We start from the raw sequence: 11,883 nt of genomic DNA on the forward strand, positions 1-11,883 counted from the left end.
CGAATACACACCTTGTGTTGCTCTCATTGGTTGTCTCAGATGCCTCCTTGTCTGCGGATTGGTTGATATTCAGCCGTCACGCACGTCAGTTTTTCTACCAGGTTGTTCCACTGACTTGACTACGTTACTCTTTGGTATTTGGTAGTATTTGTAAAAAACCTCTTTACTTTTTATCTAATTTTTAGTCTTTCATAACTTTGTCCTGTTTTTTATCGTTTTGAAAGGTAAGAAACGCTCAGCGTGCTTCTGTCTGTCACGTTTTCGGTTTCTGCTCCGTTAACGGAGTTTTCTCGTATGAATCGCGACCGTAACGTTACTGTAATATAAACGGTGTTGTACATGATTGTTTTCTACTAAAAAATGCCGTTTTTAATCCCCAAAAGTGGAGGATGTGGAAAGTTTGTGTTGTCTTTTATTGTCAATGCTCTGAATGGCTGTTTTAGCTGAAGCTAATTAGATAATTACGGAGCGGGAACCTGCAGAAGCTTAATGCTTAATGAAAAACGTCAAACTCTCCTTATTACTAGAGCTTGATTTCATGTCCAGCCTGTTTAGTTGGATCCAGTTTAATTTTGTTTTTTTGCTTTGAAACGTTGGCAGATACTGTGGCTTTAAGTAATATCGATATTATTGTCGTTAATTTGTCGACTTTGCGCTGGAAACTCAGGACAGGCAAAAATGTTTCATCAAAGCCCAAAAAATAGATGAAAGCAAACACAGCAGACTGCAGCTGAGAGGTGATTTAAACAGGTAGAGCTGGATGACTCCACTTTAATCTGCATTTATATGATCACCTTAAAAAACTTTCAACAGGTCAAACATGAGAAAAAAAACAAGTATAATGCATTAAATTCATAAAAGAACATGATTGAAAACGCGTGTAAATGTCTTTCAGGACCTTCGTCTCGCTCTTTACTGTAATTACTGAAGGCGCAACGAAGTTCAGACGGCGGAGTTACCGCAGGCAGGATTTGAAGGCATCTCGTTAATTCAGAGAAAAGTTTTTTTTTTTTCAAAAGTGAATCTTTACGATTCTGTAGGTTTAATGAATTACTGCAAGAACTTACTGTTGAGTCAACTTTCACTTTGTGTAAATGTTGTGTTACTTTGCTTCATTGAAATGTTAACTTTTCAGTTGAGTGATTGAATTAAATCAACCAATATTAGTCATAGTGGGAATAACGTTACTATTAATTAGTAATTAGTTAATATTAATCAGAAGCTATCTCAGCCTTTTCTTTGTCAGCTTGTAACTTCTCAATAAGAGAAGACTGAACTTTAGTAACCTCTAAAGAAATTCTTGTTCCAGATGTGGGAGCAGCAGCAGCAGTCTGTCGCCTCCTCTGCTGCCACCGCTGCATCTCCGTCCTCCTCCACCAGCCGGTCTCCTTCAGCCAGACCGTCACCCTCCAACACTCCACCGCCTCCTCAGCATCCCCGGCCATCCTCATCCTCCCTGAGGAAGAGAAGGTCCAGAGTCCTGTCGAGTATGCGTCCAGTCATCTTCCTCACTCACATTCACATCGTTTCATGTTAAACTGAGGCTGTTGTTCTCCACGGTGTCTCATGTCGACTGAACTGTTTTTAATTGTGGCTCCAGGTTCCTCTGAGGATGAGGATGACGACCAGCTGCTGATGAAGCAGACAGCTGCTGCAGGTGAGTCTGTGTTTCATACAACATAAAGGCGTTCGGTCAGTACAGTGGGAGGTAACAGGTGGTACAGCAGGTCAACTGTGTCTACTATTACCGTTTTATTATATTTATTACTTTTATTTATTCTTTTTCTGTTCACAGCATCTCCTCTTCCTCCTCTTCCTCTCTCGCCTGCTGCTGTCAGACCGGTTGCTCCTCCAGCTCAGGTTTGTGTTGTTGTTATGAACATTTTGTAGTCGTGTGTTTAAAGCAGCAGCTCAGTGATCTGTTGTGTGTGTGTGGTTGTCGTGTTGCAGCTCCTCCTGCTGGGAGCTTGGAGGAGCAGCCTGCCTCCAGAGCAGCAGGACTGGGTCAGTAAGGCCCTGTTTGTGCAGGACCAGACAGGGAGGCCGGTCCTGTCTGAGGAGCTCCAGCTCTGGTACCACCCACCTGGTCCCCGGTTGGTCTACAGCCAGCGTCCCTCCAGCCCCGACGCTTTCTTTCAGCGGCCCTTCTTCTTCTGGGCTCCGTATCGGATGTGGCTCTACCGCCTCAAGTGTCCGGATTGTGAGCACAAGCTCACAGCCTGCGGGATTTACAAGACCATCCGCAAAGTCCTGGACCTTGATGGATGGTATTATATGGGCACGGAGTACCTGGAGTGCAGGTACTGATGACTAGCAGCACTAACAGAGAAGAAGGAGAAGTTACATAGAGAATAATGTACAACAGAGCAGGAACAGTGTGTCTTTTCTCCCACAGGTCATGTGAGAAGAAGGTGGCGGGCTGGTCGGACTGTGTGACCAAGCAGCTGGACTTGGACCACCAGCAGCTGTTCCCTGCAGTGCTGGCGTACAAGTAAACACAACAAACTACACAACAAACTACACAACAAACTACACAACAAACTACACAAGCCTCTGTTCAGCCCAGTATGACACAGCGATGTTCAAAGGAAATATATTTAAATTTCACTTAAACGCACAATATGTCATTTCAGCCGCTAAGCATCTCAATCAAAACAATAACAAAAAACGGAGAGTGATGATGGCGTGAAGTAACAAGGGATCATGGGAGTTATTGTCTTCGTTGTTAAGTGTTGTTTGTTGTTCGTACACAGAGATTAAAATTGTTAAAATACTAAATAAAGTTTCACTTAAAAAATCAATATTTCTCCAACGATGTTTGGTGACCACCGGACTTCCTGGAGGGGCTGTTAGCCGAGCTGCTGCTAACGTTTGTCCAGTTTATTTCTCTGATAACTTAAGATCCAGACGTCCAATGACTAAAATCCTTCTTCCGGCTAAAAGATATAGTTAAAAACCACCTAAATTTATCATGAAAATGTGTCTTAAAACTGAATAAAAGTCCATTTATAACAGTTTGTGTGGAACAACCACAACGCCGATGTATTATCTTGTATGTGTGTAAGTTACTCTTTGGTAGACGCCATTGTAGCGGACAAACACAGCACCGCCGTATGCATCTGGTGCGTGTTTACTCTTTGGTAGAGGAGGTATGACGCCATCGACAGGCGACCAAATGAAACGGTCCGTTACTTTGATTAAATTACAGATTTCTCTGAGTTTGAATGTAAGAACACAACTCAACAACATATATAACACAGGTCTAGTTGTTTTTAGACATTTTAATGTGGAAGAATTACAGAAGAGAAAGCGTGTTGTTGAACTGTGTGACTGTTTTTGTGTCCTGCAGGCTGTCGTGTGATAAGAAGGTTCTGGCTCTGATGAAGACGCTGGGTGTCGGCCGCCTTCGCTCCTTCCTTGTCGAGCAGCACAAAGCGGAGTGGATGAGACGCTGCTCTCACTACCTGCACACCTGCAGGAGGTGTACTGTCCCCGGAGCGGCTCCTCCTCCTCCTCCTCACACACTGCCGAAGATGGAGCCGGTACCCAGCAGCACCTGGCTGTATGTACATAAAGACACATAAATATATACACACATATATATAAATATACACTCTGTAGACATGGTGCACCACAGATATGCACATAAACATAAGGACACATCAAGTATTTAACGTCACTGCTCTGTGTTTCCTCTGCAGGTGCAAACAGTTGAAGCAGGAGAAGTCCACCCTCTGCACCGCCGCCCCCCCCATGCAGGCCCCTCCTCAGGCGGAGGAGACCCAGCCTGCCCCGAGCACCTCCGTCAGCCAGCACCCGCCACCACCGGAGGGAGAGGAGGAGGAGGAGGAGGAGGAGGAGGAGGAGGAGGAAGAGGAGCCCACCGCCGGCCCATCCTGGGCTTCTCCTGCCCCGAGCACCTCCACAGCCTCTCAGACGCCAAAGTCGACCGTCCGTCATCGTCAGAGAGCGATGGAGATGAAGGTGGGGGCAGCTGAGAGAGGACAGACTCCGAACAGAAGAGCGTCCTCAGTCCGCCGCTGTGGAACATGCGGGCTGAGGCAGATTAAAGAGACGGGCCACAGAGAGCTGAGGAAGACGAGCGGGGAGAAGGTGAACTACTGTCCTGTAGCTGCTAAAGGACAGAACCCAGAGGAGTGGCTGGCCTCCCTCCATACCTGACCCCCCCCCCACCACCACCACCACCACCACCACCAGGAGCTTACTGTAAATAATGTAAACAGACATTGTGTGTAAATGTTTTTTTTATATATATATCATGTTTGTACATAGTTTGTCTGGTCACTACGTCTCTACTGAGCTTAAACAACATGTTTGGGTACTAGACAGTCACTCTGCTGGCTTTAATTGAGCTTTTGTAAAGACAGACGGTTCAACGAGAGGGCGGTCTCCAGTATGACCACCACGTCAACGAGCACCTGAGTACTGGTGAACAGCTGAGGTTCACTGGTGTTCACTGTGTGGAGACCAGTTTGTGATTGTTGGGTGATTAAAATGTGTGACGAGGTTCAGCGCTGTTAATTCTGATTATTGAATATGTTGCAGTTCTACATCTTTATTCTGTGTATTTATTTGTGTGTGTAAGTCTGAGGTTAATAACACTGTGCTCTTGTTAACTTGTCACAAATAAAGTTTTATTGTACTTCCTGTTTTATTGCGTCATTCCTGAATGTTGAATAAAGGAATAAACTGTTACACAAACACATCTGTCGTTCTTCACACTGTGTATAAAATATAGTTTAGATGAGACAAACATGGCTGCCAGAGCTCCGTCTGCAGACAGATTTCCATCAGAAGTGAATGATTTGTTCCTTCAGATTTTATTCTGCTTTATGTGCGATTAAACGGCGAAGCAAAGAGACGCTTATTGTTCCAAACATCAACATTTATTCCAGCTTCCGGTTGTTTATGCATCGATTTATATGTCTTATTTTATCCCAAATAATCGGATATATAGCGGTTTGATTTAATGTGCTCTTATTTCTCTGTAAGGATGGAAACAGAAAGCCAGTATTAATAAATGAGTAGACTGTAGTATTTATAAACTCCGATGTCTTTTATCGGTACTTTTTAATGTTTTGGTGTCATTTATTATATTCTGACTGTGTCCACACACACACACACACACACACACACACACACACACACACACACACACACACAGCAGACTACAGGTCGACATCTACACTCGTTACCGTAAGTGCAATAAAACCTTCGCGAGTAAAATCCAATAAATACTTTATTAATACACCAGCTCAACAAGCATAAACATGTAAAAAGTGATATTTCAATCTGCCGTCAGCTTTTCTCTCAACTACGGCGCGTTAGTTCAGATAATAGTGAAGTTAGGAAAAAGCTAAAACGAAGGTTGTCTGTAGTTTAACTCAGTTTATCTTCAAATTTATCAGATTCTTACAAACTCAGCTACACACAAATATTTTTTTTTCTCATCAGCGCCCATCAGGACAAATGACATTTTATGTACAATTACTCATAAAATACAATTCAATCAATCAATCTGTTTTTATTTATATGGCGCCAAATCACAACAAAAGTCATCTCAGGGCACTTTTCACATAGAGCAGGTCGAGACCGAACTCTTTAATTTACAGAGACCCAACAGTTTCCCCCCATGAGCAGCACTTGGCGACAGCGGTCAGGAAAAACTCTCCTTAGCATAGAAACCTCAAGCAGAAGCCGGACTCTAGGTGGGCGGTCATCTGCTGCGGCCAATCACAACGGACTTCAACTCAACTTTGGCACAAATGCAGCCAATCAGACTTAGGAGGGGGAGGGGGAGGGGCTGTTGTGTGATTGTTGCTCTCAGGTGATAGGTGGGTCATTAACATCCAGCCGACATCCAGTAAGTTTGGACTCTGCTCCTCCTGTTTCTCATGTCTGCTGATGTCGCTCAGCTCGGCTGTTTTTAACTTCATACTGCTGGTATCTGTTTAGTCCTTCATGCAGAAATGACTGACAAGGCAGAGAGTGACCTCGGCTCCCTGAGACGGATGGAGATCAGGAAGTGGAGAGTTGACCCCGCAGCCTACAGCCCCCCACCACAGCTGAGGTTCATGAAGCCCTTTTGGCCTCCGATCCTGAAGAGAGGAGGAAAAGGACAGAAAGGTTAGAACCGGTTGTTCTACACTTGTGATACTTGTGACTTCACACTCTAATTAAACATGTGTACTATTCCTCTGCAGACACGTCCAGGCGGTCTGGGAAGGAGGCCTGTAGGACCCCGAAAACGACTCAGCACCCAGATGCAGGGACCTCCAGGGACCTGAGTCCACCTTCCAGCAGCTGGCAAATCCTGGAGGAGTCCATGAGGGCGAAGGTGCCAAGGACCACTAAGTGGAGGCGGCAGGTCCGGCAGGAGGCTGTGGACGCCGGGGTCATCACACCCCGCAAACAGAGGACCTGCAGCCTCTGCAAACAGAGGAAGGTCAGAGAGACGGGACACAGCATCCATAAGAAGACCAGGAAGACCTTCTGCCAAAACACCGACCCCTCAGGCAGGACAGTGGAGGAGTGGCTGAGAGAGGTCCGGGGGGGGGTCTCCACCCACGACTTGTACCAGGCCAACCTGAAGAGATGGGGCTCATACAAGTATCGACCAGATGTGAGGACCCGGTACAACAGGAAGAGGAGGGAGAAGAGAGCAGAGGAGAGGAAGAGGATGGAGCAGGAGGAGGAGAAGGAGTAGAGAGAGAGTAGAGAGATGGAGGGACACTGAACTGCTCAGACAGATTTGTATATAGTCTGTATATATTTTATAATATTTCGCTGTATGACTGTTCATGCATCACTCTTATTCTTCAACCACTGTGCTGTAAACTGGCTGCAGAGCTGCTCGTCTTCATGTGCACCAACACAACACTGTTATTTTAAATGTTGTGTGTTTATTGATATTTATCCTGAAACACAGAGCAAAATCATTTCGTACTTTTTTTTTTATGACTCTTTCATGTGTGTGAAAAATAAAAACAACATTTTGGAATATTCAATCTCTGACTAGTTTGTGAAGTTTATGTTATTCTAACAATTATTTTGCATGTAAAATAATTAATAACTGAATAACTGACCTTTGACCATAGGAAGAGTCATGAGAGGACGAGGTAGCAGGAAGGTATAATTTATTAAAAAACACACGAAAAACATGCAAACAAATGCACAGATACAGTGTAAAAAAAAAATGTTATATCACAGATATTTACTGTATTATTTTACAGTTTTTTTTGTTTTTTCTACATTAAGTGTAAATGCCATAAAAACACAGTAAATTATTTTTATTAAAAATATTCACCATAAAATAAAGGCTGTAATCTGTAAAATAATATAATGGAACATTATCGTTTTTTAACAGGATTTTTACTATTACTGAATGTAAAATTAAGGCAACTTTCTGTTTTTTTTACTTAAAATTTAATGTAAAAAAAAACACTGTCAAATAACAGTAAAAAAAACCTTTAGTTATTCAACAAAGAATTTTTTTAAAAATACAGATATTTACTGCAGACATTATCTGCATTTTTACAGTCCAACTGTATAAAAAATATAAAATATTGCTAGAATGCTAAATAAATGTATAAATGTGCACAAAAAATTAAAAACATTGTAGAAATACCTTAAAATGACCTAATTTAAATAATGGCTTGTTTTATACAGTATTCTTTTGTAAATTCATAGAATTATTCAATTTATCCATAAGACTGCCCCATCAAAGCACAAATTCTGGATATAAAACACAAAAAATTATGTAAAATTATATTCAAATTATCCTCCTTTAACACCCATTAATGGTATCTTGAGAGCTTTAGGATTTAATTGTATGTGATTAACTCATCTATTTACAGTAAATTCCTGGTAAAAAAAATATTGGTTTGATATTGTACAAAAAATAGGATCATGCGAAAATGGCTTACAAAAACATAATTTTAATAATCATTACCTTATATAAACATTATCTGAGAGTAATTACAAGCAACTATCCAATAGATCTACAGACTTTTCCAATTAATGTATGAGATTTACTGTATATAAATAGTATCTGACAGTAATTACAAGAAACTATCCAACATATCCATCTGACACTCTTCTTCAGAGGGATGTTTTTTGTAGCTCCCTCAAAGCACACACAAAAATAAATCAAAAGTCAATTTTGTCACTTTTCCATTATGAACACACTAAACATTTAAACCTGCTGTATACTGAATGAGTGATCCAACTGTGGTGAATGACGAATGAGCAGAATACGCTGAATGAAACTTGATGACTCTTTTGTTGACTCTACTGCTGTGTTTTTTAGATATATATTGTATAGTCTGAATATACATTCATATTTCTATCTCCAGTGGATTGGAAATGTGTTTTACTACTTTAGGGGAGATGTCAATCAAAGACAGTCTATACAGGCCCACACACTGCTAAGTAGAGGGGCCTCTAAGGGCCTTTAAACTGGGAGAAGCAGAAGAATTTAAAAATATATTGTTATGACCCAGCCTAAGAGAAACCCTGGCGCAACATGAAAATGACACTTCCTCTCCCCAGCTGCCAAAAAAAAAAAAAAAAAGCAGCAACAAGGGATTTTGCAGCCTTTAAATGTTTATTTCATAGTTGTGGTTTCAGGGTGAGTTAACAGCAAAACAACAAACAAAAGGGAACTAAAGCTAATCAACCTAAAATTACCTATTTAAACATAAAGAAACAAAAATACAAATCACTGACATAACTCCTGACTTAACAGAAACAGGAGGAAAGATATTTACAATGCTGTACACAGTGGGTCAGAGAAGCAGAACAACAACAACAACAACAATAGATACATGACTAGCAACAGCAGGAACAGCAGGAGAAGGACATCCCCACATCAGCGCGGTCCATGGGGTTTCCTGCGGATGAGAAAGCACAAAGAACTCCGGGGAAGAAGTCAAGTTAGTAACATGCATTAATGGTATATGAATACATACAGATAGAGAGGAGGAGGAGGAGAGAGGAGCTCAGTGCATCATGGGAAGTCCCCCAGCAGTCTAGGCCTATAGCAGCATAACTAAGGGCTGATCCAAGGCGAGCCTGGCCGGCCCTAACTATAAGCTTTATCAAAAAGGAAAGTTTTAAGGGTGTCTGCCCCCCCGGACCAAATCTGGAAGATGGTTCAACAAGAGAGGAGCCTGATAGTTGAAGGCTCTGCCTCCCATTCTACTTTTGGAGACTGTAGGAACCACCAGTAAGCCGCATTCTGGGAGCGCAGTGTTCTAGTGGGGTAATCAATCAATCAGTTTTTATTTATATAGCTCCAAATCACAACAAAAGTCATCTCAGGGCACTTTTCACATAGAGCAGGTCAAGACCGTACTCTTTAATTTACAGAGACCCAACAGTTCCCCCATGAGCAGCACTTGGCGACAGCGGTAAGGAAAAACTCCCCTTTAATGGGTAGAAACCTCAAGCAGAACCTGGCTCTTGGTGGGCGGCCATCTGCTTTGACCGGTTGAGTTGAGAGAGAGAAAGAAAGAGGGAAAGGGGGAGGAGGAGGGGCAGAATAACTACAATCATAACAATAACAATAAGTATAAGTAGCAATAGCCAGGGAAGGATGTCAACAGGACTGTAAAGGACCGTGAAGGCTCGGCCTGCATCCCAGGATTTCCTGACAGATGAGAAAGCACAAAAAACTCCGGGGAAGAAGCCAAGTTAGTGACATGCATTGATGTTACATGAATGCATACAGATGTAGAGGAGGAGAGAGGAGCTCAGTGCATCATGGGAAGTCCCCCAGCAGTCTAGGCCTATAGCAGCATAACTAAGGGCTGATCCAAGGTGAGCCTGGTCGGCCCTAACTATAAGCTTTATCAAAAAGGAAAGTTTTAAGCCTACTCTTAAACATAGAGAGGGTGTCTGCACCCCGGACCGAATCTGGAAGATGGTTCCACAGGAGAGGAGCCTGATAGCTGAAGGCTCTGCCTCCCTCTACTTTTAAAGACTGTAGGAACCACCAGTAAGCCGCATACTGGGAGCGCAGTGTTCTAGTGGGATAATACGGTACTATGAGCTCTTCAATATATTAGATAATGTGTTTCTAAGGTGTTTAGGGCCAAGCACAATAACTTCAGTTTTATCTGAATTTAGTAGTAGAAAATTGCAGGTCATCTAGGTCTTAATGTCCTTAAGGCATAAAGACAGTTTCCATGTGAAGTTACTGTATGAGAGCACAGACACATGAACAGCAACGACAGGAAAATACTGGTGATTTTAGGAGGTTTTGCTGCCGTTTTTACATGTAGTTGTTGCATTTTTTTTTAGATAGTCGCTTGTAAACAGTGTGGTCTCCTCTCGGCTGCAGTACTTCCGGTCACCGCTGCGCTGTTTGAGCCAACTTGTTGTGATGTTCTCTGCTTGAAAATTGCTGTTTTGTGATGAAAAGAATGTAAAATGAGGAACGCTTCACGAATTTGCGTGTCATCCTTGCGCAGGGGCCATGCTAATCTTCTCTGTATCGTTCCAATTTTAGTATATGTGCTACCGGAGTAACACGTTTCTACCACGAACATCAGCAGCCTTATAAAGGGCTCCGAGCCGCTAACCGACTCACTGACGGTGCGGCGGGAACACGGACAAAACCGGATAGAAACACGTCATCTGACGCTCTCAATACAGCAGCCAGCAGCAGGTCCGGATGCTTCGGGATCACGGTGTGTTCAGATAACGGGCACGTCTCGAGTCTCTTATTTTGCTCTGAGGAGCGAGGAAACATGAGAGCAGCCTTCACGGAGGTCTTTTACCAGCCGACACGCCCCCTTATTGGATATCAGTTATTGATTGAACGCTGCAGCTGATCAGACTGATCTGATCCATCACTGCAGTTTCATACTGAAGTGGAGACAGATTATAGATTATAATTTGTTTTTTATTATTATTATTGTTATTCAAGAAACCAAACAATATATTTTTCCAGTAGAGTAAAAGTCAGAGACAATATTATCAACAATATTACTGGGTGACATCTGTCCAGAGTTTGACAGTGTTGGGACATCACCAGAATAGGTGTTACATTGTTTCTGGATGCATTAAACTAAATGAACAGTTAACACAGATGTCTTTTTTATTTAAACCTAAGAAGATAATGACTTGCAGGATAATACCAATGTATGATTTTAAAGATACTTCCCTTATCTCATTGCTGCGGTAGAAAGCCGGTCTGAGTCTTTGACAGCTGTAAAGTGATGTCTGCGTAAACGCGATTTCAGAATCTGAGAGGTGGTCAAACGGCGTTTATGTGCGTTTAGACTCCATTACAGCCCTGTGTACAACTGTAAAAAAGTAAATAATTAGCTTATTTTAACCATCACTCTATACTAGAAAAGACTGTGACTGTTTGTGTCTGTTGCTGTCTGTTTTGGCGTGAGTTACCCTGCTATAGAGCCGACAGCAGGCTGGGGTGGAACAGCAGAAAACAGCGACTTTAAATGAAGTTTCGGTTGATTAAAAGTGACAGTTTCCATGTGAAGTTATTGTATGAGAGCACAGACACATGAACAGCAACGACAGGAAAATACTGGTGATTTTAGGAGGTTTTGCTGCCGTTTTTACATGTTGTTGTTGCATTTTTTTAGATAGTCGCATGTAAACAGTGTGGTCTCCTCTCGGCTGCAGTACTTCCGGTCACCGCTGCGCTGTTTGAGCCAACTTGTTGTGATGTTCTCTGCTTGAAAATTGATGTTTAATGATGAAAAGAATGTAAAATGAGGAACGCTTCACGAATTTGCGTGTCATCCTTGCGCAGGGGCCATGCTAATCTTCTCTGTATCGTTCCAATTTTAGTATATGTGCTACCGGAGTAACACGTTTCTACCACGAACATCA

General features: G+C 42.5%; 2 protein-coding genes and 2 non-coding genes across 4 annotated transcripts; 2 read left to right on the forward strand and 2 right to left on the reverse strand.

Annotated features, from left to right (window-relative positions):
* Positions 1–1,309: 1,309 nt before the first annotated feature.
* Positions 1,310–4,740, forward strand: LOC122968694. The gene is made up of 7 exons (XM_044334099.1): positions 1,310–1,487; positions 1,601–1,657; positions 1,796–1,860; positions 1,951–2,300; positions 2,396–2,491; positions 3,350–3,562; positions 3,702–4,740. The coding sequence occupies exons 1-7, from the start codon at positions 1,310–1,312 to the stop codon at positions 4,180–4,182; spliced, it is 1,440 nt and encodes a 479-aa protein (XP_044190034.1). The 3' UTR covers positions 4,183–4,740.
* Positions 4,741–5,626: 886 nt separating this feature from the next.
* On the forward strand, positions 5,627–6,968 carry LOC122968941. Its single transcript, XM_044334487.1, has 3 exons — positions 5,627–5,884; positions 5,989–6,147; positions 6,225–6,968. Exons 2-3 carry the CDS (start codon positions 5,991–5,993, stop codon positions 6,725–6,727), a joined length of 660 nt encoding a protein of 219 aa, XP_044190422.1. The 5' UTR covers positions 5,627–5,884; positions 5,989–5,990; the 3' UTR covers positions 6,728–6,968.
* A 3,480-nt stretch (positions 6,969–10,448) lies between these two features.
* LOC122971584 lies at positions 10,449–10,554 on the reverse strand. The gene has a single exon (XR_006399521.1). It is a non-coding gene; the product is annotated as a U6 spliceosomal RNA (small nuclear RNA).
* A 1,204-nt stretch (positions 10,555–11,758) lies between these two features.
* Positions 11,759–11,864, reverse strand: LOC122971590. Its single transcript, XR_006399522.1, has one exon. It is a non-coding gene; the product is annotated as a U6 spliceosomal RNA (small nuclear RNA).
* Positions 11,865–11,883: the final 19 nt, after the last annotated feature.

Source organism: Thunnus albacares, chromosome 2 (assembly GCF_914725855.1).
Source record: "Thunnus albacares chromosome 2, fThuAlb1.1, whole genome shotgun sequence".
Classification (NCBI taxonomy): Eukaryota; Metazoa; Chordata; class Actinopteri; order Scombriformes; family Scombridae; genus Thunnus; species Thunnus albacares.

Excerpts from the sequence above, each read along its gene's own strand:
- LOC122968694 (XM_044334099.1), top strand. The coding sequence starts at position 1,310 with ATGTGGGAGCAGCAGCAGCAGTCTGTCGCCTCCTCTGCTGCCACCGCT. Across the intron at positions 2,301-2,395 it reads ACGGAGTACCTGGAGTGCAG|GTCATGTGAGAAGAAGGTGG; the intron begins GTACTGATGACT and ends TTTCTCCCACAG. Across the intron at positions 3,563-3,701 it reads GTACCCAGCAGCACCTGGCT|GTGCAAACAGTTGAAGCAGG; the intron begins GTATGTACATAA and ends TTTCCTCTGCAG.
- LOC122968941 (XM_044334487.1), top strand. The coding sequence starts at position 5,991 with ATGACTGACAAGGCAGAGAGTGACCTCGGCTCCCTGAGACGGATGGAG. Across the intron at positions 6,148-6,224 it reads AGGAGGAAAAGGACAGAAAG|ACACGTCCAGGCGGTCTGGG; the intron begins GTTAGAACCGGT and ends ATTCCTCTGCAG.